The 22,391-nt window shown below is 43.0% G+C and overlaps 2 protein-coding genes and 1 pseudogene across 2 annotated transcripts; all 3 read left to right on the top strand.

Annotated features, from left to right (window-relative positions):
• The first annotated feature begins 7,739 nt into the window (after window positions 1-7,739).
• LOC138081054 (interferon omega-1-like) lies at window positions 7,740-8,285 on the top strand. The gene has a single exon (XM_068974089.1). It carries the CDS (start codon window positions 7,740-7,742, stop codon window positions 8,283-8,285), a length of 546 nt encoding a protein of 181 aa, XP_068830190.1.
• Window positions 8,286-15,029: 6,744 nt separating this feature from the next.
• Window positions 15,030-15,577, top strand: LOC138080943 (interferon alpha-A-like; annotated as a pseudogene).
• A 4,319-nt stretch (window positions 15,578-19,896) lies between these two features.
• Window positions 19,897-20,484, top strand: LOC138080921 (interferon omega-1-like). The gene has a single exon (XM_068973809.1). The coding sequence runs from the start codon at window positions 19,897-19,899 to the stop codon at window positions 20,482-20,484; it is 588 nt and encodes a 195-aa protein (XP_068829910.1).
• The last annotated feature ends 1,907 nt before the right edge of the window (window positions 20,485-22,391 follow it).

Genomic DNA, 22,391 nt, shown 5'->3' with positions numbered 1-22,391 from the left:
AGATGGATATGGCAACCCCCTCCAGTATTCTTTCTTGAAAATCCCATGGACAGAGGAGCTTGGTGGGCCACAGTCCATGGGTCACAGGAGTTGGACAGGACTGAACCAACTTAGCATGCACACAGGCATGCATTCTGTCTTGATCTTCTCAAATATGGGGAAAATAACAGTAGTTTTTCATAGGACTACTGTTTGGATCAATGAGTCCATATTACAAGAAGCACAAAAGTGTGCTTGGTGAAAATAATCAGGACAGTGAGTTCCAGAGTAGCTGCCCACAGGGAGCAGACAGGACAGCTGGCCTGAGGCAGTGACTGAAAGGCAACACTGGAAAGATGGTAGGTCTTTGGTAAAAATATTTAACTTGGGAGCTAGTTTCACAGTATAATCAGTGTGTGAACTCTCATGTGCTCAATGCTGAAGACAATTCCAATTTCTGTGTTTCAGCCTTCTAGAAGTATTCTTAGGAAGTCACAGAAATTCTTTGAGAAAGAAGGATTAGTAGAAAATGCTTTGATCTATCATGAAAATAAACAATAGGGAAATCATAGAGATTTCTGCATTCATATGAATGCAGAAAATCACACACATTACTCCTTAATAATGTTTCTTGCTTCTTTAGTGTGAGTACTACTCTACTACTTCTTGAAGACATTTCTAAAATCACCTTCTCAACTCTCTGTTGGGTTTCCGTCTTTCAGCAGCAAGGCAGAGGCAGGAAGAAAAGAGCAAGGGCCATGCAGTGTGAGGTTCTGCTCTCCAGTCCTGGGCTGTCCTGGGTTTGATCCTAGTCGTTTTCCATAAAGACTTCAGTCCCTAAGTGCTGGCAGTGTCACCTCCTAGAGTTGGTCCTTCTCAGAAATCAGTGCCTTTAGAGGAGAGACTGCTACAAGTGTATGCAGGTGTCTTATAACGGAAGCGAGAGTCTTTCTCTGAATAAGGGGCCATGAAGTCAATTTTATTTGTCAAAATATATAAACCTTACACATGCATACTGCCAACTGTCCATGATAACAATGGTTACATTAATCCATATTCAAGACCATAGAAGCTCTTATATGTTCTCACACATTGACCAAAACAGGGTCTTATCATCTTCTTTAGTTTTTGCCCATCTGACTGGTGACACATAGCATCTAGCAGCAACCATTAGTTTTCCTTTTCCTAATTGATGGCAGTTGTTACCAGTCATACTCCAGGAAAACAGAAAATTCCTTCCAGCCTTCTAGTCCACCCTTGGAACTGCTATGGGAAAGAAAAACAATCTGCAGGCAAAGGAGAAATGTCCTGGAAGGAACTACAGCCCCAGCATCACAGAGTAGCGTTGAGGAGAAGAGCTGTGGAGCTAAGACGTTAGTTTTAAGACCACTGCACTAGAACAGATGACAGCCTTTCCCCATCATATCCACTGGAAGTGCAGGCTTCCTCTGTGAATTTCTGATCCATAGAAAATGCACCCACTGCTCTTGCACTGTCTCTTTACCCAGGTAAAGGAGCTCATGATTCATTTTCGTTCAAACTCCGTGATCTCCAGCTAGAAGACACACAGATTGCAAGGTCCTCAACCAGATCCAGGCTGCACACTCACACTGCACTCCTGCCATCTGGCTGGTATCCAGTCTGAATTTCATTTGTGACCAAGAAGTTTGTGGTTTTCCTGTGTTCAAAGCCCAGAACTGTCTTCTGTCCAAACTGATGAACTAGGTCATGACCTGCTCTAGTTTTCAGGCCTTTAAAAATCTATCTTGATGATGATGTCTTCCAAAGACGCATGCTGGAATTATATACCCAACTGCCTATTTCACAGTTGGTGTCTACTGAGCACACATTATGCTGAAATCAAAATCATTTTAATTGCAATTTTTTAAACAACTTATCCATATGAGAAGACATTTTGAAAAAGTTCATGAAACTCTCCAATGAAAAACTGACTAAAAAAAATGCTTAATAGATGACCTTTGGTTAAAAGAAATGAGAGGAAAAAAGGATTTTGTAAATTGAGATGAGTTATTCAAAGTTGTTACTGGGTCATAAGTCTGTCAAATATGGCTTTCGCTCAGATGAAGAGAGAGATACAAAGAAGTAATATTGAAAACATTACTGATGATCTTGCTTCCATTAAAGCCAGGAAGTTAAAGTACTGGTGTGGCACAAGGAAAATAGTTGAATTTGATGTGAGTTGAAGACTTATACATTTTAAAACATTTTCCAACCAATGAACATGACAAGAGAAATTAACTATTTCTATTAATGTTAAATGAAATAATTTCCCCTGTACCTAGGAGGTCTGTTTTGTCCCCAAGTCTTCCCACTGGAGGGTCCCAGTACCTAGCAGATTCCCATCCAGACTGTAGATCCCTTTCCCCTTTCGCTGAATTACTCCTTTGCCCATAAACAAGGGCTTCCCTTGTGGCTCGGCTGGTCAAGATCTGCCCGCAATGAGGGGACCTGGGTTCAGTCCCTGAGTTGGGAAGATCGCCTGGAGAAGGGAAAGGCTACCCACTTCAGTATTCTGGCCTGGAGAAGTCCATGGACTGTGTAGTCCACGGGGTCTCAAAGAGTCAGACACGACTGAACGACTTCCACTCACTCCAAAACAACCCTGAATCTGAAAACATACCACAACATGCTGTGATTTCCAGCCGTCAATCGCGGCATTCAAGGGCACCGGTGTGAACCGCTCTGGCTAAAATCTTCTCCCAGGAAGGGGAGGAGGGACGCAATGGTAGCTTATCTAGAATTTGGAGGTGCAGAAATCAGTCTCTGAGCGACGCGGCGCAAAGCTCGCCTGGGCAGTGGGCCCGAAAAGCAAGTTTCCTCTCTGTTCCCGCGGCCCCAAGCTCTCCCTGGGCCCCGGCGGCGCCTCGCTCCGGTCGCGGCTCCTGCCCACGGCCACCCGCGAGTTCTCCCCGTGGATCTGATGCCCCAGGGGGCAGCCCTGCAGGCGGGTCCCGCTGGGTGGGCGGTGCGGGTCTGTCAGTTACTGAGAGATCGGGCGCCCCCTCCCGGCCGCTGGGGCGCAGCAAAAGGAGTTTGGAGGGCTCCAGAGTTAAGTGCAGGACCTGAACTGCTTCAGAGAGGCCCAGGTGAAGTGCTGAATTTCTGGACTCCTGGTCTCCCTGCTGATGGCAATGGGGAGGCTCTGCTCCATCCCTCACATTTCACCCGTTAGCTTAGGTCGTCTTCTATTCTTTTTGTCATTTCCCAAATTCATATAATTTGGAAGCAAATGTTTGTTGCTGAACCACGAAAGACACCAGGATTCTTGGCCTCCGGAGGAGAATTCAATCCAGGGCCAGTGACGAGGCTTGATCGCTCAGCACTTTTGTGTAATAAAGTTTTATAAAGTATAAAAGAGATAGAGAAAGCTTCTGACATAGACATCAGAAGGGGGCAGTAAGAGTGCCCTGTGCTAGTCTTTAGCCAGATGTCACATAGCTACTGCTGCTGCTGCTGCTGCTGCTGCTAAGTCACTTCAGTCATGTCTGACTCTGTGTGACCCCACAGACGGCAGCCCACCAGGCTCCCCTGTCCCTGGGATTCTCCAGGCAAAAACACAGGAGTGGGTTGCCATTTCCTTCTCCAATGCATTCTGATAATTAGAGAAAGGAAATGTCTCAAAACTCAGAGAAGGGCACCAGGTCCCTCACCCACAACATGCATTGAGATAACATTGGCACCAGGTGAGTCATCCCCGGCCATAAAATAATTGACATGAATCTTGAAGAAAGGCAGATTTCCAAACAAATATACAGTTTCATTAACACAGATTAGGAGAACAATGTATAACAGACTGGTTTGTCAAGTCGGTTCTGAGCCTTTAGGTGGAACTGACTTGAACACAGAGTCTAGGGCAAATACACAGTATATTAGCAGCTTAAGACAAACATTTCCAGAAGAAAAATGCATTGGTTAGCTCAAGGTTTGGGAAAAGTTAAGTTCAGGTGGAACCAGGTGTCATTATGGCAACACAGAATTTTAAGAGAAACCTCTATTTAAATTTGTATAGAGAAGGGGAACAAATATAACACTAGTTTGTTTCCTCCTGCCGCTTGAGAGAGAGAAAAAATGTCTGACACTTGGAGCCTGTTTCCTCTGTTTGGAGACCCCTGGCCTTCCTGCCTGTTACCCTCTCAAAAGCATTAAGTATTTTTTTTACTTACAGTCACAAGAGCCATCAGCTTGGTGTTTTCTACAGAGGATTCACTGAAATGTTTCTAACCCAATCTCCTGCTGGAGTCAAAACTCATAAGGATCTTGTCCATCATGTATCCCCAATTTATGGTGAGGATTCATTGCACAATCTATATGAATCATCTTGGACAGTTAAATATGATTATTTTATAATTATTAGAATTATTAATTTTGTCGATCACATTTAGACTTTCAGTAATAACTACCAATTGATAATTTCATTTTGCTTATTATACAAAATAATCAGATACGTTGTAAATTGCTCAGCTTACCTAGAATTTGGAGGTAGATGTGAACTAATGGAAATAAGAGGTTTGTCACATCGAGGTATGAAACAACAAGGGTGCATCTTGTGTTAGAAATAAACTAGGAAATTAAGGGAGGGCTCAGTGCACGCAGCGGGTACAGGCGTCACAGTCTAGATAAGCAGTTTGGAATCTGACATGTTAGGTTTTGAAAACTGGATTTGCCATTTCATTCGTAGATTATTTTATTCCAATAAAGTCTTAGCAGGAGCCTCTTCGAAACAAAACTATTAACTCAGTTTCAACTATGCTGGAAGTATTGCGTGAGTCCCTCACAAAGGCTAAGGAGTTTGTAGTTGTTGTCACTGTCGTTTTTGATAAACACTGATAGTCTGTGAAATTTGTCTGGCAGGTCCTTGGTAATCATGTCCACGGTAGTCTTGTAACATTTAATTAGCAATCAATTCAGGATGGAGGTGCCATAAAAAGTGAGGGCAGCATCAGGGAACGTGTTCTTACTCCTCACTAATATCAAGAATGAAATATATGCTAATGAATCCTTGCCATAAACACAGTACCTTGGTCTCTCCTTACTACCGTGTTACAGACTGAATGTGTGTGCGTTCCCCAAATTCATGTATTGAAACCCTTCCCGTTGACTTCCCTGATGGTCCAGGGGCCAGGACTCCATGCTCCCAAAGCAGGGAGCCTGAGCTGGATCTCTCGCCAGGAAACTAGATTCTGCATGGCAAGCAGGACTTCCCATGGCTTAAGTAAAGATCCTGCATGAAGCAACCAAGATCCAAGAACCAGCATACATCGACTAAGACATGCCACAGCCAAATGAACACATTAAATAAATATTTTAAAAATTCTTAAAAATCCACAGAAACCCAACCCATCAATGTGATAGTACCAAGAGCTGGAATATTAGGGAGATCATGAGGGTCAGTAATCAATAAAATTCAGTTATTATTTTTAATGTCATAGTTACTATTAGCTAGACTAAGATCAGGCTCTTTTGGAATCATTTAATTCCCTTTCATTCTAGTTACTTCAAAGCATATTCTCTTTGCCCAGGTGGATTTATCACCTACTCAGATGATCAGCAAGGCTGGTCTCGTCAGTCCTGCCAGAGAGCATTAGTGTTTGAGCAACTGGGGCTCTGATTGCCTGTCTCTGGTGAGCTGGTGAGTGTGACTTCTTCCTCCTCCCCTTATACTGACCACATGCTGATTCAAGAAAAGAAAAATTAGGTGGCTGGTCTTACAAAGCTGACGGCAGTCAACAGATCAAGGGCTTGTCCCTCTTTGCGCTTCTGTAAGAAGCAGCCCTGTCCCAGCCTTTCTGCTGTTCATATTGGCCTCATCGTTTCCCTCTGCCTCAGACTTGTCCCCAGCTGTGCTGCACTGAAGTTTGCTAACTCAGAACACATCACTGGGTCAGGGGAAAACCACTTCCCTTCTGTCATATTCATGACATTGAGACTTACTCTTGTTTTCTTGTTGCCCACAAAAAAACTGTGCAATTTTACTTTCTAGAAAATTTGCAAAGAGAAACAAAAAAAAAATCTAACGTCTTGAAAGTGATAGAGATGCAGCCCCTCTGGCTTCTTCACTTCCCTTTGTTGCTCTCACATCATCATCAATTACAACTGCAACAGGAGCAATGAGACAAACCTTGTCCAATAAGTCAGTCAGTGCAGTTCAGTTCAGTCGCTCAGTCGTGTCCGACTCTTTGCAACCCCATGAACTGCAGCGTGCCAGGCCTCCCTGTCCATCACCAACTCCCAGAGCCTACCCAAAATAGGTCACAAACTGAATATAAAAAGTTTAAATGAAAAATTACAGTCAAGGAAAGAGGACTATTTCTCCTGATCAAGTAGGCTGGGTCTCACTGCCCTGCATTCTCAGAGGAACAGAGATGCCTGGTGGAATCAACTGCCTGAATGAACAGCTGTAACTCACTAGATTCCGTGACATAAGATTCTGTGACATAAATTCTGTTGTCCAATAAGAGACAACAGCAATACTGAATCTCCATCCTCTAGCTCAGAAAGTTTGAGTAGAACAAGTGTCGAACAGTTTAAGTAAAAGAGTTGAATAATAAAAACTATACTTAGCCGGGGAGATATTATTTATCTACTAAAAGCAAAATAATTGCAGTTGGAAATCCCTCCACCAACTTGCACAAATGCACTTTTGCTCTCAAGGACTGAGCTTTGCTGAAACTTTGGACACCTGGGGAAACGGGTCAGAGAAGAAGAGGTCACCACTGAAAACTAGGGTTCTTCACACAAACACTGCAGGTGAAAGTTGATGGTTCAAGAAGACAATTTATTTTCCTAACAAGTAAACAAGCCCTCCACAGAAAGGAGATTTTTGAGTCCTCAGGATGTGGTGAGCCTGCCCTAAGGGAGGGAGTCCAGCAGGTGAGCAAGGGGACTCTGTCACCCAGAGGACAGGGGGTGGCGCCATGTGATCTCTCCTGTGTGAGTGAGGTGCTGCTGGCCAAATACAATTATCCTGGAATCAGAGTCTCCCCACCCATATTATCTGAGAAGAACCAGAATTCTTGGTAGGGGTATTGGCCGGGCCAGCAAAGGACAATAGGTCTTCAGTATGAAAACGGTGGAAAGAAAGCGTGATGTCTGTAATAGTCCTGACTTCGTGGTTCCCTGAAGCACAACCACATGGACCTGCAGGGACATGTTCTAGAAGGAAGAGAAACATGAGGGAGCTCATGGACTCATAATAATCAGCCTCTTCTCTAAATCAGACACTAAAGAAAACCCATCCTTTGTTTCAAACAGTTTATTTGCTAGAGTGACCTGGTAAATCCCTGATAAATACAGAGCCTGCCTTCCTAAGTAAAGGAAGAAACAGAAATTGAGCCTAGGATCAGGGCCAAAAATGTGTTCATGGAACAGAGAAGAGCTACATTTACACATGAAGGAGAAAGAGTGGTAATGTTTGTGCTGAGAAACCTACATCATTTCTGATGTCTGACAGAGACCTTTCTCATTTGATTGATAAATATCCATTTGGGTGGGGACATTTGAGGTTATTGGGAAATAGATAAAATTACTAGTTTAGACTGATGACAGTTTCTTTGATCATATTCAGAATAAACAAATAAAAATCAAAAAAGGAAGTAGAAGTGCATAGAAATGATTAGAAAATGAAAATTACCATGTTTCCTATTTAATGGCCTCGCTTAGAAAGCATGGCATCAGAGAGCCTACCTCAAGGTTGCACCTGACGCCGTCTCAGCCAGCCCAGCGGCAGCCTCATCTACCCCATGGCCTTCGTGCTCTCTCTACTCATGGCCCTGGTGCTGGTCAGCTACGGCCCGGGAGGATCCCTGGGCTGTGACCTGTCTCCAAACCAAGTGCTGCTTGGCAGGAAGAACCTCAGGCTCCTGGGCCAAATGAGGAGAATCTCCCCTCGCTTCTGTCTGCAGGACAGAAAACACTTCACTTTCCCCCAAGAGATGGTGGAGGGTGGCCAGCTCCAGGAGGCCCAGGCCATCTCTGTGCTCCACGAGATGCTCCAGCAGAGCTTCAACCTCTTCCACACAGAGAGCTCCTCTGCTGCCTGGGACACCACCCTCCTGGAGCAGCTCCACACTGGACTCCATCAGGAGCTGGATGACCTGGACGCCTGCCTGGGGCAGGTGACGGGAGAGGAAGACTCTGCCCTGGGAAGGACGGGCCCCACCCTGGCCATGAAGAGGTACTTCCAGGGCATCCATGTCTACCTGCAAGAGAAGGGATACAGCGACTGCGCCTGGGAAACCGTCAGAGTGGAAATCATGAGATCCTTGTCTTCATCTGTCAGCTTGTAACAAAGGTTAAGAATGATGGATGGAGGCCTGAACTCACCTTGACGTGACTCACACTGACTAAGATGCCACATCATCTCTGGACACTCATCTGCGGCCATTTCAGAAGACTCTGATTTCAGCTTTAGTCACAAAATTTATTGAATTACTTAAGCCAATGCTTTGTCAGTAGTAACTGAAGATATATAAATTTTTTTGGCTGCAGGTGCATCAGTCCTGAAGTGAAGACTGCCCTGATTTTATTGTTTGTTTGCTTATTTATTTTGTTATATTTATTCTTTTATCTCTTCATATTTATTTTTCCATATAAAATATTTTTGTTTACATTGTATTAAAATTTATCAAATACATTCACATTTTTATGTCATTAAATTTGTAATTTGCTTTATTCATTAAATATTATCCAGGTGAACTTCTTGAATTTTTTACCAATTTATGTTTAATTGCTAGGTAAATTTGAACTCTTTTGTGACCCCATCGATTATAGCCCACCAAGCTCCTCTGTCCATGGGATTCTCCAGGCAAGACTACTGGAGTATGTTGCCATTTCCAGGGGATTTCCCAACCAAGGATGGAATCTGGAATCTGCATTTCAGGCAGATTCTTTACTGTCTGAGCCACAAGGGAAGACATCTGTTTGAAAGAAATGAGAGAAAAAGGGATTTTGTAAACTGAAATTATTTACAATAGTTACTGGGTCATCAGTACAGTTCAGTTCAGTCGCTCAGTCATGTCCAACTCTTTGCGACCCCATGAACTGCAGAATGCCAGGCCTCCCTGTCCATCACCAACTCCCAGAGTCCACCCAAACTAATGCCCATTGAGTCAGTGATGCCATCCAACCATCTCATCCTCTGTCGTCCCCTTCTCCTCCTGCCCTCAATCTTTCCCAGGATCAGGGTCTTTTCAAATGAGTCAGCTTTTCCCATCAGGTAGCCAAAATATTGGAGTTCCAGCTTCAACATCAGTCCCGTCAATGAACACCCAGGACTGATCTTTAGGATGGACTGGTTGGATCTCCCTGTAGTCCAAGGGACTCTCAAGAGTCTGTTCCAACACTACAGTTCAAAAGCATCAATAGAGAAAATATCTTAACTTGATATTTAAGACTTATAAAGTTTAAGTTATTCATAATTACTTATAAATTATAAGAATCCGCCTGCAATGCAGGGGTCCCCAGTTCGATGACTGGGTCAGGAACATTTCCTTGGAGAAGAACTAGGTACCCACTCCAGTGTTCTTGGGCTTCCCTAATGGCTCATCTGGTAAAGAAGCTGCCTGCAATGTGGGAGACTGGGTTCGATCCCAAGATCTCCTGGAGAAGGGAATGCCTACCCACACTACTATTTGGGCCTGGAGAATTCCATGGACTGTATAATCCATGGGGTCACAAAGAATGACTGAATGACTTTCACTATAAATTTTGAATATTTTTTAACCAATTAACATTGCAAGAGAAATTAACCATTTATATTAATATTAAATGTAATACTTTTCAGTCTCAGTCTTGTCCCCAAGTCTTCCCACTGGAGGGTCCGAATATCTCCTAGATTCCTGGACAGACTTCACGTGCCTTTCCCTTTCCCTGAATCCCTGAAAGAATTAGTCTTTCTCCACAGAAACAATCCTGAATTTGAAAATACTTCACAACATGCTCTGATTTCCAGCCATCAACCGCAGCATAAACAGCGGTGTAAACCGCCCTGGCCAAAATCTCCACCTAGGAAGGGGAGGGTGGACATGGGGGCAGGTGCAGAAATCTAAGAATCTGAGAAAAGTAGCATTAAAGCTCCCCTGGGCGGTGGGACCGAAAAGGAAGCTTCCTCACTGCTCCCGGGGCCCCACGGACTCCCCGGGCTATGGCGGCGCCTCGTCGGGGTCAAGGCTCTTGACGGGGACTCCTCGGTTCTCCCCTGGATCCTGCGCGGGAGTTCGTGGCGCTGGAGCTGGAGGCGAGTCCGGCCCATTACTGACAGTTCAGGTGCACATCCAGGCCGCTGGGGCGCAGCGAAGGGAGCTTGGAGGACTTAGCTTAGAGCAGGACCTGAGCTGTTTCACTGAGACCCAGGTGAAGTGCTGAATTTCTGAAACTCTGGTCTCCCTGCTGATGGCAACCGGGATGCTCTGCTCCATCCCTAACGTTTCACCCCTTAGCATATGTCGTCTTCTATTCTTCCAGTCATTTCCCATATTCATGTATTTGGTAGCAGGAAGCATCTTTAACCTAAATCCACAAGAGCCCTGTCAGCTTGGTGTTTTCTACAGTTCTCAATGTTTAGTTGCTAAGTCTTATTCGACTCTTTGTGACCCAGTGGACTGTAGCCTGCCAGGTTTCTCTGTATGGCATTTCCCAGACAATACTGGAGTGCCTTGCCATTTCCTCCTCCAGAGGACCTTCCCAACCCAGGGATCTAACACTCCTCTCCTGCATGGACACGTGGATTCTTTAATCCACTGAAGGATTCTTTCCCACCAGGGAAGCCTGTTTCCTACAGACTCTTGAAATGTTTGTAATCCAATCTCTTGCAATAGCTATAATTCTCAAGGGTCTTATCTATCATGCATCTCAAATTTATGGTGATGGTTAATTGAGCAATCTATATGAATCATCTTGGACAGTTAAATATGATTATTTTATAATTATTAGAAATATTAATTTTGTCAGTCACATTTAGACTCTCAGAAAGAATTATCAGTTGATAATTTCATTTTGCTTATTACATAAAATAATCAGGATTCTTTGTCAATTGCTCAATTCATCTAGAAATCTGGAGGTAGACGATAAACTAATGAAAATATAGAGTACTGTAACAGCAAGGTAAGGAAAACAAAGGCACAATGTGTGTTAGTGAAATAGGAAAATAAGCGATGGTTCAATACAGACAATTTGCACAGGTGTTTATGGTATGGATGGGGTGGTGGAGTTTCGAATTTGACATAATAGATTTTGAAACCTGGACTTGCCTTTTTTTTTCTTTGCCATTTTCTTATTAGGTTGTTTTATTCAAATCAAGTCTTAGCAGGTGGCTCCAGGAAATGAGAATATTTACAACTCAGGCTCAACTATGTTGGAAGGATTAAGTGTCCCTTTGAAGGGCTAAGGAATTTGTAGTTGCTGTCAACATCATTTTTTATAAAGACTGAAAGTCTGTGCAATTTGGCAAGTTCTTGGTAATCATGTTCACAGTAGCACTGTACATTTATTTAGTAATCAATTCAGGATGAATGAGCCATAATGAGGGATGACAGCATCAAGGAATGTGTTATCCTCAAATAAATATCAAGAATGAAATATATTCTAATGAATCTGCAATAAACACAATGTCTCGGTATCTTCTTGTTACCATGTTACAGGTTGAATGTGTTTGTGTTCCCAGAATTCATATATTGAAATCTACCCCCACCATGCAATCATATCAGGAGGTGGGATATTAGAGAAATCAATAGGGTTAGAGGAGGTTATGAGGGGGGATTCCTCATGCACAGGATTACTGTCTTCATGACGGCTCACAAGACACTTTGCTTCCTCTCTGCTCTCCACCATGTGAGGACATAGAGAGACGTTGACAATCTGCAACCCAGAAGAGGGTTCTCAACAGACCTCCACCCTGCTGGCACCCTGATCTCACACTTGCAGCCCCCAGGATTGTGACACATAAAGTTCAGCCACTGATGAGCCACCAGAGGCTGGGACCTGTTAGAACAGCCTGAACTAACACACAGGGCATGGCACACTTAGCTCCTGCAGTCCACTAGTTGAGGTTGTATGGAAATACTTCATGTTCAAAGCATACATGACAGAGAAGAAATTGTCATGTGTAATTATTCTCAATCCCCTTCTTCAGAAAGAAAACTGATAATCTGCACTCACAAGTAAAAACCATAGAGTCTGAATCAGAGAGAGAAGAATGATGGCCCATCTGAAGGACAACTAAAGGACATTAAGTGCACTGATGAAAGAAAGGAAACAGCAAGAAAAATGAGGCAACAGGAACGAATGCTCTGCCTTCTAGTTCTTCCCAAGGGATAATGGGAAAAATATACCTAAAATAATTTTTATTTTAATATATTTTGAAAAACACTTGGATATTTAAAAAATCATTTAACTGTTTAGCCAATTGTTCCCTATCCATGGCATGATCCAAATATTTGCATGAACCATTCCTTTAATCAGTAACCAGTCAGAGAGGGGGCAGTGAAATTAACCAATTTGCTTAACTTCATGTTTTGGTGAAAGTCAGTAAATTTCAGTATCTTGAGAATTCAAATATTTCCCCTTAATTCCTGAGTTTTCCTGCCAACTTGTTCAAGAAGAAATCTGTTGGTTTCATGTTTTAACTTTTTTTTCTTATTATCCATAATAGGCCAGGAAAATTTTTTTTAGTTTAATCTGTACAGGGATAAATATTCTGAAGGCAGGAAGTAACAGCTCCCTGGTCCTTGGCGCTGGTAGTGGCCATGCTCTGACTTCACCCCCAGGACATTCTGGACACCTTCCAGGGGTCCCATCACCACCACCAGGTTCCCTGCCTCTGAGCTGTGGCTGGATGGCGCCAGAAGGGACCCGCATCTGTAAAATCGACCCCAACTCGCTGACTCTTCACCTGAAGCCCTTCAGTAAATGGAATCCTTCCTGGAAAATAAACCACAAAGCTCCAGGGAAGGCTTGGAAAATGCAAGGTTCTGAGCTTCCAACCAGAGAATACTGTTGGTGGCAGGGCTACAAGGCTCTCTCTTCAGCTCTCAGCACGGTGAAAACAAAAGGTTTCTCCCCGCAATAGTAAATCAGGATCAAAAGACTCACTGAGGATGCTGTGCCCTGATGATCTGCAGAGCCCAGAACTGCAAACTCTCCAAAGTGGGCATCCCAAAGGAACCCGAGAAAAAGAGCTCTTTGGCCCTCCTACAGTGGTCTGGAGAAGCACGCTGTCCAGGGCTCAAGGGAAGGATATTTTATTGCTATTTTTGAGTTGCTAAATACAGTGCTCAATCCTGTCTGACTCTTTGCAACACCATGGACAGCAGCACGCCAGGATTCCCTATCCTTCACTATCTCCTGGAGTTTGCTTAAATCCATAACCACCGAGTTGGTAATGCCATCCAACCATTTCCTCCTCTATCGCCCTCTTCTCCTCCTGCCCTCAATCTTTCCCAGCATCAGGGTCTTTTCCAATAAGCTGGCTCTGTACATCAGATAGCCAAAGTACAAGGCTTCCCTGGTAGCTCAGATGGTAAAGAATGTACCTGCAAGTGCGGGAGACTCGGGTTTGATCCCCGGGTCAGGAAGATCGCCGGAAAAGGGAATGGCAACCTACTCCAGTATTCTTGCCTAGAGAATTCCATGGACAGAAGAGCAACTGGCTGGCTATGGTCCATGGGGTCACAAAGATGAGACATGACTGAGCAACTAACGTTTACTTACTTATTGGAGCTTCAGCTTCGTTATCAATCCTTCCAATGATTTTCAGGGTTGATTTCTTGACTGGTTTGATCCCTTGCTATCCAAGGGACTCTCAAGAGTCTTCTCCAGCACCATAATTTGAAAGCATTGATTCTACTGCACTCAGCCTTCTTTATCCACCTCTCACATCCATACAAGACTATTGGAAATACCATAGCTTTGACTATACTGACGTTTGTTGTCAAAGTGATGTTTACTGTTTTTCACATGCTATCTAGTTCTGTCATAGCTTTTCTTCCAAGGAGCAAGTGTCTTTTAATTTTGTAGCTGCAGTCAATGTCCACAGTGATTTTGGAGACCAAGAAAAGAAAATCTGTCACGGTTTCCACTCTTTCCCCATCTATTTGTCATAGATGTCAGAAGTTTAGGTGTTTTGATGTTGAGTGTTATGCCAGCTTTTTCAGTCTCCTCTTTCACCCTCATCAAGAGGCTCTTTAGTTCCTCTTCACTCTCCTCCATTGGATTGGTATCATGGTATTTTATTATTTATTCCTATCAAAGTTTTTAAGAACATCCATAAGTATGTCAACAGCTAAACAGAAAGAAATGTTATAAAATTGAGATGAATATTCAGCAGACAGGGAATTAAAAATTGATTTCTGAAAGGAAACAAAGTTAAAGTACTTCAAAATAAATATGAAGAAAATAGCCTAAGATTTTCAATGATTTTGAGTTTTGAAAGATTTTTAAGTCTATCTATACTGTGGTATTATTATATATTTTTATATGAATTTCATATGAATATGTAATTTGGTACATTACTATTTATATAAATACATATTCTCCATTAAAAGTCATTCTGCAAACTCATTCATAAAGTTAAATAAAATTCAACAGCTTTTACATTTAATGTACACCGTTCATTTTATGGCATTGTTAACCCTAGGGTGAATACAACAAGGAGTTTTGCAATTTGTTTTTCCATGTATAAAGATATGCATGGAGTATAAAGATATGCATGGAGAACAAAGATGGATCCACAGCATAACTGTGTTGTCAAAATTTCATGGTGGGGTGATTAGGAAAAAAAAAAAATCTGAGAAGATTTTGTCAGGAAGGAAAGGCAATAATGAAAAGAATCTTTGCGAAACACTGTCCTAACCCATTTGGAGAGTGCAAATTGAAAAGCAAAAACAAAAGTAGCAAATAAGAGGGAAATTTCAGAAAATGGAAACCATGGGCTCCTATTTAACACACAGGCTTGAAGGAAGGGCTTCAGAGAACCTAGAGAGCAGGTTCACAGAGTCACCCACTGCCCCAGGCCTGAAGCATTGGCAAGGTCCCCGATGGCCCCAGCCTGGTCCTTACTCCTGGCCCTGCTGCTGCTCAGCTGCAACGCCATCTGCTCTCTGGGCTGCCACCTGCCTCACACCCACAGCCTGGCCAACAGGAGGGTCCTGATGCTGCTGCAAGAACTGAGGAGGTTCTCCCCTTCCTCCTGCCTGCAGGACAGGAGGCGCTGGGTGGCAGCCAGTTGCAGAAGGCTCAAGCCATCCCTGTGCTCCACGAGGTGACCCAGCACACCTTCCAGCTCTTCAGCACAGAGGGCTCGGCCGCCGCGTGGGACCAGAGCCTCCTGGACAAGCTCCGCACCACACTGGATCAGCAGCTCACTGACCTGCAAGCCTGTCTCAGGCAGGAGGAGGGGCTGCGAGGGGCTCCCCTGCTCAAGGAGGACTCCAGCCTGGCTGTGAGGAAATACTTCCACAGAGTCACTCTCTATCTGCAAGAGAAGGGACACAGCCCTTGTGCCTGGGAGGTTGTCAGAGCAGAAGTCATGAGAGCCTTCTCTTCCTCAACAAACCTGCAGGAGAGATTCAGGAGCAAGGACTGACACACACCTGGTTCAACACGGAAATGATTCTCATGGACCAACAGACCACACTTCCCCCTGCGCTGCCACGTGGAAGACTCATTTCTGCTGTCATCATGGCCTGAATTTATTCAATTTGTCAAAGGTTTTCAAGAAGATTAAAGCATAACATGTTCTACTCTACAGGAACTACTCCCTCACAGATACTCAAGCTGATCTATCTGCTTATTTATCTACATGGACATTTATCTACTTTAATATTTATTTATCTATTTATATTTACTTAAATTATTTTGTTCATATAATATTATGTATGTATGCTTAAGGGAAAATACATATTTTGTATTTAGTCAGCTTATAATTTTTCTCATTCATTAAGTTTTTACTATTAACACACATCCTTTGCTTTTTTCTTTAAAAAAGAAACACCAAGCTGAATTGCACAACTTGATTAAAGAATTTATTTTACAAGTCCTTGATCCCTTTTTTTTATATGCAGATTAGAATGAAAAATACACTTCCTTTAGCCAGGTTCCGTGTTGCCCTCAAGACCTAGATATAAACATAACTAATTCAATCATTTTTATAACTTTGATTTTTTAAAAGGAAATTTATCAAATCAATAATCAGTTAATTAATATTAAAATGTTAACTATTTTAAAAATAGTACTAATTAGTAGCAGAAATGAATATCAGTTAGGTTGAGTTCTACAATAAAAGGGAGAAAATTGGAATACTGCCAGGAGAATATGGACCAAGCTGTGGAGGATATAAAAAGTTAACCACTATAGGTAATAAGTAAACATATCAGTGCAAATGTCCATTGGATATTGGAGATGGCAATTTACAAGCAATTCCATTAAATATAAAGCATGGAACAGAAAAACTGATCAAATCAGAAAAGAGCATAAAATGAGAAAAGGACTTAAAATTGAGTCCTATGACCTCAACCTTAAAAGCGAGGGAACACCACAAAGGATTCTTGTCAACTGAAAGAATACTGGCAACATGACTGCCTGGAGTTCAGTTTTTTGGGTGGACTTACTGAGGATTCTAGCCAAGAGGACAGAGTCTACTCAGCTCTGAGGAACTGCTTCAAGGTTTTAGAGGGGTCAGTATATAAATGTGATTGTGGTAAAGGGGTTACACGCCATCACTTGGTAGAAGGTGGCTGAGAGTCAGTAGGAACAGGTATCTCCATGAATGATTGTAGTGCTCTTCTACCTATGAGAAGTTGCAAAAACGGTTCATAACTTTTTCTCAGGAAAAATATTTAACTCTCTGCTGGTCTGTTGTGTTAGTTTCCCAGAGCACAGAGTGCCTCTTTCCTGATCTCCACCCTGAACTTCTATCAGAGCCTGCTGGAGGCCAGGGAACACAGTGGGTATAGAAGAAGATGCCAAGTGACGTTTTAGCTGTCATCTTAAAGGAGAAAAGTCAGAGTTCATCTGGCTAGAAATTGATGCTCTTCCTTTGTTCTTAAACTCACGAGAAAAGTCAAGAATTTAAAATACAAAGATCCCAGGGGTCAGCTCTTATAGGGTTAATAAAGTGATTTTTACTATATCTCATTGAAGAAATCACTCATAAAATCTTAGATTTACCGCCTCATGGCTTGTGGGACGTCATTTTTCATACCAGGGACTGAATCCAGGTCACAGTGTGAAAGGGCCAGATCCTCACCTGTAGCAAAGTCCCACTCATTTATTTATTTTTTTCAGTTAACAGAAAAATCTGTTCCCCTCTAACTACTCAAGAGCAATTTTGTTTTGATTAGACCTTAAAGAGATTTCTCTAGACCAAAGACCACCTCCCTTATTGCCCTACAAAGCCATTTAGCATTTGCAGGGGATTTAAGGGCTTTTGTCATCTCATTCTCCTCCTTCAACTTATTTTGTTGGTTTCCCAGTATCATGTTCATGTGAACCCTTCACTCTTTTTAATGGGCTTGTTCAGACAAATCATTGTAAAGCTCCTTAGGTGTACCTTTGTATTTGGTACATTGGGAATAGTTCAATGCTCCAGATTGATATTTCTCTCCAGTTGTATAAATGGTGTGATCCAAATAGGGTTAATGAGAGATCTGAGTTAATATTTTAAAGAGCTTAAAATGGCAAGTCCATTAGTAGCAAACAAAATTCAGTTATTACTTGTTAATATTATGATTACTATTACCCCAATTAACACAAGGATCTTTATAATTATCTGATTCCCTTTTATTTAATTCTAGCTTTCACAAAGCATCTTCTCATTGTTGAGTGGATTTATCACCAGGACAGATGCTCAGCAAGGCTGGTCTCCACGATTCTGCCAGAGAGGGTTAGTGTTATACCAGCTGAGGTTCTGCTTATCAGTTTCTTATGAGCTGATGGGTGTGACTTCTTCCTTCTCTCCTGAAACTGATCTTACATGGATTAAATGAAAGAAAAATGAGGTAACTGATCTTGCAAAGCAAAAGGCAGTCAACGGACCCAGAACTTTTCCTTCATTGAGTTTCTGGCAGACCCAGCTCTGTCCCAGCCTTTCTGCTGTTCATACAGGCCTCATCCTTCCCCTCTGCCTCAGCATGTCCCCCGCTGTGCTGCACTGAAGTTTGCTAACTCAGAATACGTCATTGTGTCAGGGGAAAGCCACTTCCCTTTTTTCATATTCATGACATTCAGATTGACATTTCTTTTCTTTTGGTCTACATTTGTTTTCTCATCTCGAATTTTACTTTCTAGGAAAGGTGCAAAGAAAAACAAAACAATCTAAAGTCTTGAAAATGATAGAGTACAGCCCCTCTGGCTTTCCTTACTTCCTTTTATTCTTCTCACCTCATCATGAATTAGGACTAGAGCAGGAGCAGTGAGACTCATCTTGTCCAGTATGTCAATATAAATTAAAACAACTTCAACTGAAGAATCACCCACAAGCAAAGAAAGAAGGCTATTTCCCCTGACTGAGTAGCGTGAGTCTCACTGCCCTGCATTCTCAGAGGAAGACAGAGACACAGGAACAAAGGAGCCCAGTGGAATCAACTGACTGAATGAATAACTGAAGCTCACTAGGTTCTGTGACATAAACTTCTGATGAGAGACAGCAACACCACTGAATCTCATTCCTCCAACTCAGAAACTCTGAACATCACACGTGTTCAAAAAATTAGGAGAGTTGAATGATACAATCTACACTTGGTAAAATGAAAATTATCTCTCTACTAAAGGTCAAATAATGGCAGTTGGATAATTCCTCTGTCTACTTGCACAAATGCACCTTACTCTCAGCATGTGGGCAATACTGACACTTAGGACACTTGGGATATGGGCCAGGAGAAGAGGGGTCACCACTGGGAACTCGGGTCCTTCACATAAACATTCCAGAGGAGAAGGTGGGGGTTTAGGAAGACCATCCATTTTCCCAACAAGTAAACAAGCCCTCCACAGAAAGGAGATTTTTCCCAGGGAGGGAGTCCAGCAGGTGAGCAAGGGGCTCTGTCACCCAGAGGACAGGGGGTGGCGCCATGTGATCTCTCCCTGTGAGTGAGGTGCTGCTGGGGAAACACAATCATCCTGGAATTAGTCTCCTCACCCATGTTCCCTGACAAGAACCAGGATTCTTCTGGGGGTATTGGCCCAGCCAGTGGAGGACAACAGGTCTCCAGTATGAAAATGGTGGAAAGAAAGCGTTATGTTTGCAATAGTCCTGACTCCATGGTTCCCTGAAGCACAACCACATGGACCTGCAAGAACGTGTTCTAGAAGGAAGAGAAACATAGGGGAAGCTCATGGACTCATAATATTCAGAATCTTCTCTAAATCAAACACTAAAGACAAACATCATTTATTTCAAAGAGCTTAATTACCAGAGTGAACTGGTAAATATTTTATAAATACAGAAATACAGAGCTGAGAGAGCCTGGTTTCCTATGTAAAGTAAGAGGGAAAAGTGGAGCCTAAGATCAGGGCTACAGATGTGTTCATGGACAAGAGGAGAGCAACATTTACGCATGAGAGACAAAAAGCAATAATGTGTGTAACTACACACATACATTACTCTTGAGTTAAGAAAAAGACCTTTCTCATTTGATTGATAAATATCCATTTGGATGGGCACATAGGAAGTTATTGGGAAATACACAAAATTAATAGTTTAGATTGATGTCATTTTATTTGATCATATTGTAAATACATAAATGAAAATCAAAAAAGGAAGTAAAAGTGTAGAGAAATGACTAGAAAATGAAAACTACCATGTTCCCTATTTAATGGCCTCGCTTAGAAAGCCTGGCATCAGAGAACCTACCTCAAGGTTCCCCCAGACGCCGTCTCAGCCAGCCCAGCAGCAGCCGCATCTTCCCCATGGCCTTCGTGCTCTCTCTACTCATGGCCCTGGTGCTGGTCAGCTACGGCCCAGGAGGATCCCTGGGCTGTGACCTGTCCCAGAACCACATGCTGGTTGGCAGGAAGAACCTCAGACTCCTGGGCCAAATGAGGAGACTCTCCCCTCGCTTCTGTCTGCAGGACAGAAAAGACTTCGCTTTCCCCCAGGAGATGGTGGAGGGCAGCCAGCTGCAGGAGGCCCAGGCCATCTCTGTGCTCCACGAGATGCTCCAGCAGAGCTTCAACCTCTTCCACACAGAGTGCTCCTCTGCTGCCTGGGACACCACCCTCCTGGAGCAGCTCCGCACTGGACTCCATCAGCAGCTGGACGACCTGGACGCCTGCCTGGGGCAGGTGACGGGAGAGGAAGACTCTGCCCTGGGAAGGACGGGCCCCACCCTGGCCGTGAAGAGGTACTTCCAGGGCATCCGTGTCTACCTGAAGGAGAAGGGATACAGTGACTGCGCCTGGGAAATCCTCAGAGTGGAGATGATGAAAGCCCTCTCATCATCAACCAGCTTGCAAGAAAGGTTAAGAAAGATGGGTGGAGATCCGAACTCACCTTGAAATGACTCTCATTCACTAAGATCTCACATCAGCCTTGCACACTCACCTGTGGTCATTTCAGAAGTTTCTGATTTCTGCTTTAGCCACAAAATTTACTGAATTACTTAAGCATACATTTTGTAGTATTAAGCAAGGATGTTAAAAACTTAGCTCTAGGGTATTCAGTCCTTCAGTGATTATTTCCCTGATTTATTTATTATTTATTTATACTTGTCATATTTATATTTTCATATAAGGATATTTGCCTTCACATTGTATTAAGATTTAGGAAATATGTTCAGCTTTCCATTTCATTAAATATGATTTTTTATTTATTAAATTCTTATCAAACTCTTAGCTTTCTTTTTGTGTGTGTGAGATCAAATTTATTCTGCTCTCTTTTAGTGGATGGCATTTCCAAACATATTTTTACTGAATGATTGAATAAACACAAAATGAACTAATCCAGCAATGAGCATTTACGTAGAAAATCCTGTGTTTTGATGAAAGAAATCTCCACAGGTGAAGATCTCCACTGCCTCACTGGAAACATATTTGAGCAGTGGTCTCTGTGTAGAAATCCAGACACTGAGTCTGTTTATTCTTAACACCTAAATTCAATCTTCAGTATTCTAAACAAAAGTGAGTAATTGATGGTAACACTTATCTACTCATTCATTCATTCAGTTCACGTCACATGTATTAATTGAGTATCAAAGTGGCAGATGGTGGAATTGCCTTAAGAAACACTGATAAATAAATCTAATTCAGTACCTTCTATGTTGAAACTTTCAGTCTCATAGAGAACGATACATAAAAATAATGTATTTTTTTAAAATTTCAATTATATTAAAAAAATCCAAAAAGAAGTAATGGAAAACTGGGTTCTCACATCAGAAGATACTTACAGTAACTTTTACAGGTAATTTTCAGGGGAAAATACCTTTGCTATGGTACTTGCTGCTGCTGCTGCTAAGTTGCTTCAGTCGTGTCCGACTCTGTGTGACCCCAGAGACAGCAGCCCACCCGGCTCCTCTGTCCCTGGGATTTTCCAGGCAAGGACACTGGAGTGGGTTGCCATTTCCTTCTCCAATGCACGAAAGTGAAAAGTGAAAGTGAAATCTCTCAGTCGTACGTGAGAGGTATGTAATTGTAGAAGCCTGAATGGCTTTGGCCAAGTGGGTCTACAATAAAAAAATGCCACGGGTATAAGTGCTGATTTGAAATTCTTTACTGTATGTCTTGGAGAGGGAAATGGCAACCCACTCCAGTATTCTTGCCTGGAGAATCCCATGGACAGAGGAGCCTGTGGGCTGCTGTCCATGGGGTCGCACAGAGTCGGACACGACTGAAGCACCTTAGCATGCATGCATGCATTGGAGAAGGAAATGGCAACCCACTCCAGTGTTCTTGCCTGGAGAATCCCAGGGACAGAGGAGCCTGGTGGGCTGCCATCTATGGGGTCGCACAGTCGGACACAACTGAAGTGACTTAGCAGCTGCAGCAGCAGCAGCGTTGTGAGTCTGGTAATAAGGACATGGGGATGGATGTGGTTGCTTATAAATAGAATAGACAATGAGAAGAGGACCCTCAGTATTCAAGGGTCAGGCAGAGGAGAGTCTGCAACAGGCACTGAGGCAGGGGGCAGGGCAGCAAGAAGGACACAGGATGAACAGGGGAGAGACTACTGAAGGGAGGGCAGTGGGGCCTGCAGGGTGGGTGAGGACTGAACTGTGCCAGCGGCCCTGAAACATACGCCACCAGTGACCGTAGCAGGATCTGGTTTAGCAGAATTAACAGGGCAGAAACCAGATGGGAGGAAGTGAAGAGGAAGGGGGATTAAGGGTGCTGTGTACAGACAACGATTTTGCAAACTTGTTTGTGAAGCAGAGGAGAGAAATAGGGTGGAACTTTGAGGAAAGTGTAGC

Source organism: Capricornis sumatraensis, chromosome 6, assembly GCF_032405125.1.
Source record: "Capricornis sumatraensis isolate serow.1 chromosome 6, serow.2, whole genome shotgun sequence".
Taxonomy (NCBI): domain Eukaryota; kingdom Metazoa; phylum Chordata; class Mammalia; order Artiodactyla; family Bovidae; genus Capricornis; species Capricornis sumatraensis.
The sequence above is the reverse complement of the archived record's forward strand: the minus strand, read 5'-3'. Positions and strand labels throughout refer to the sequence as shown.

Coding starts and splice junctions, on each gene's coding strand:
- LOC138081054 (XM_068974089.1), top strand. CDS start 7,740: ATGGCCTTCGTGCTCTCTCTACTCATGGCCCTGGTGCTGGTCAGCTAC.
- LOC138080921 (XM_068973809.1), top strand. CDS start 19,897: ATGGCCTTCGTGCTCTCTCTACTCATGGCCCTGGTGCTGGTCAGCTAC.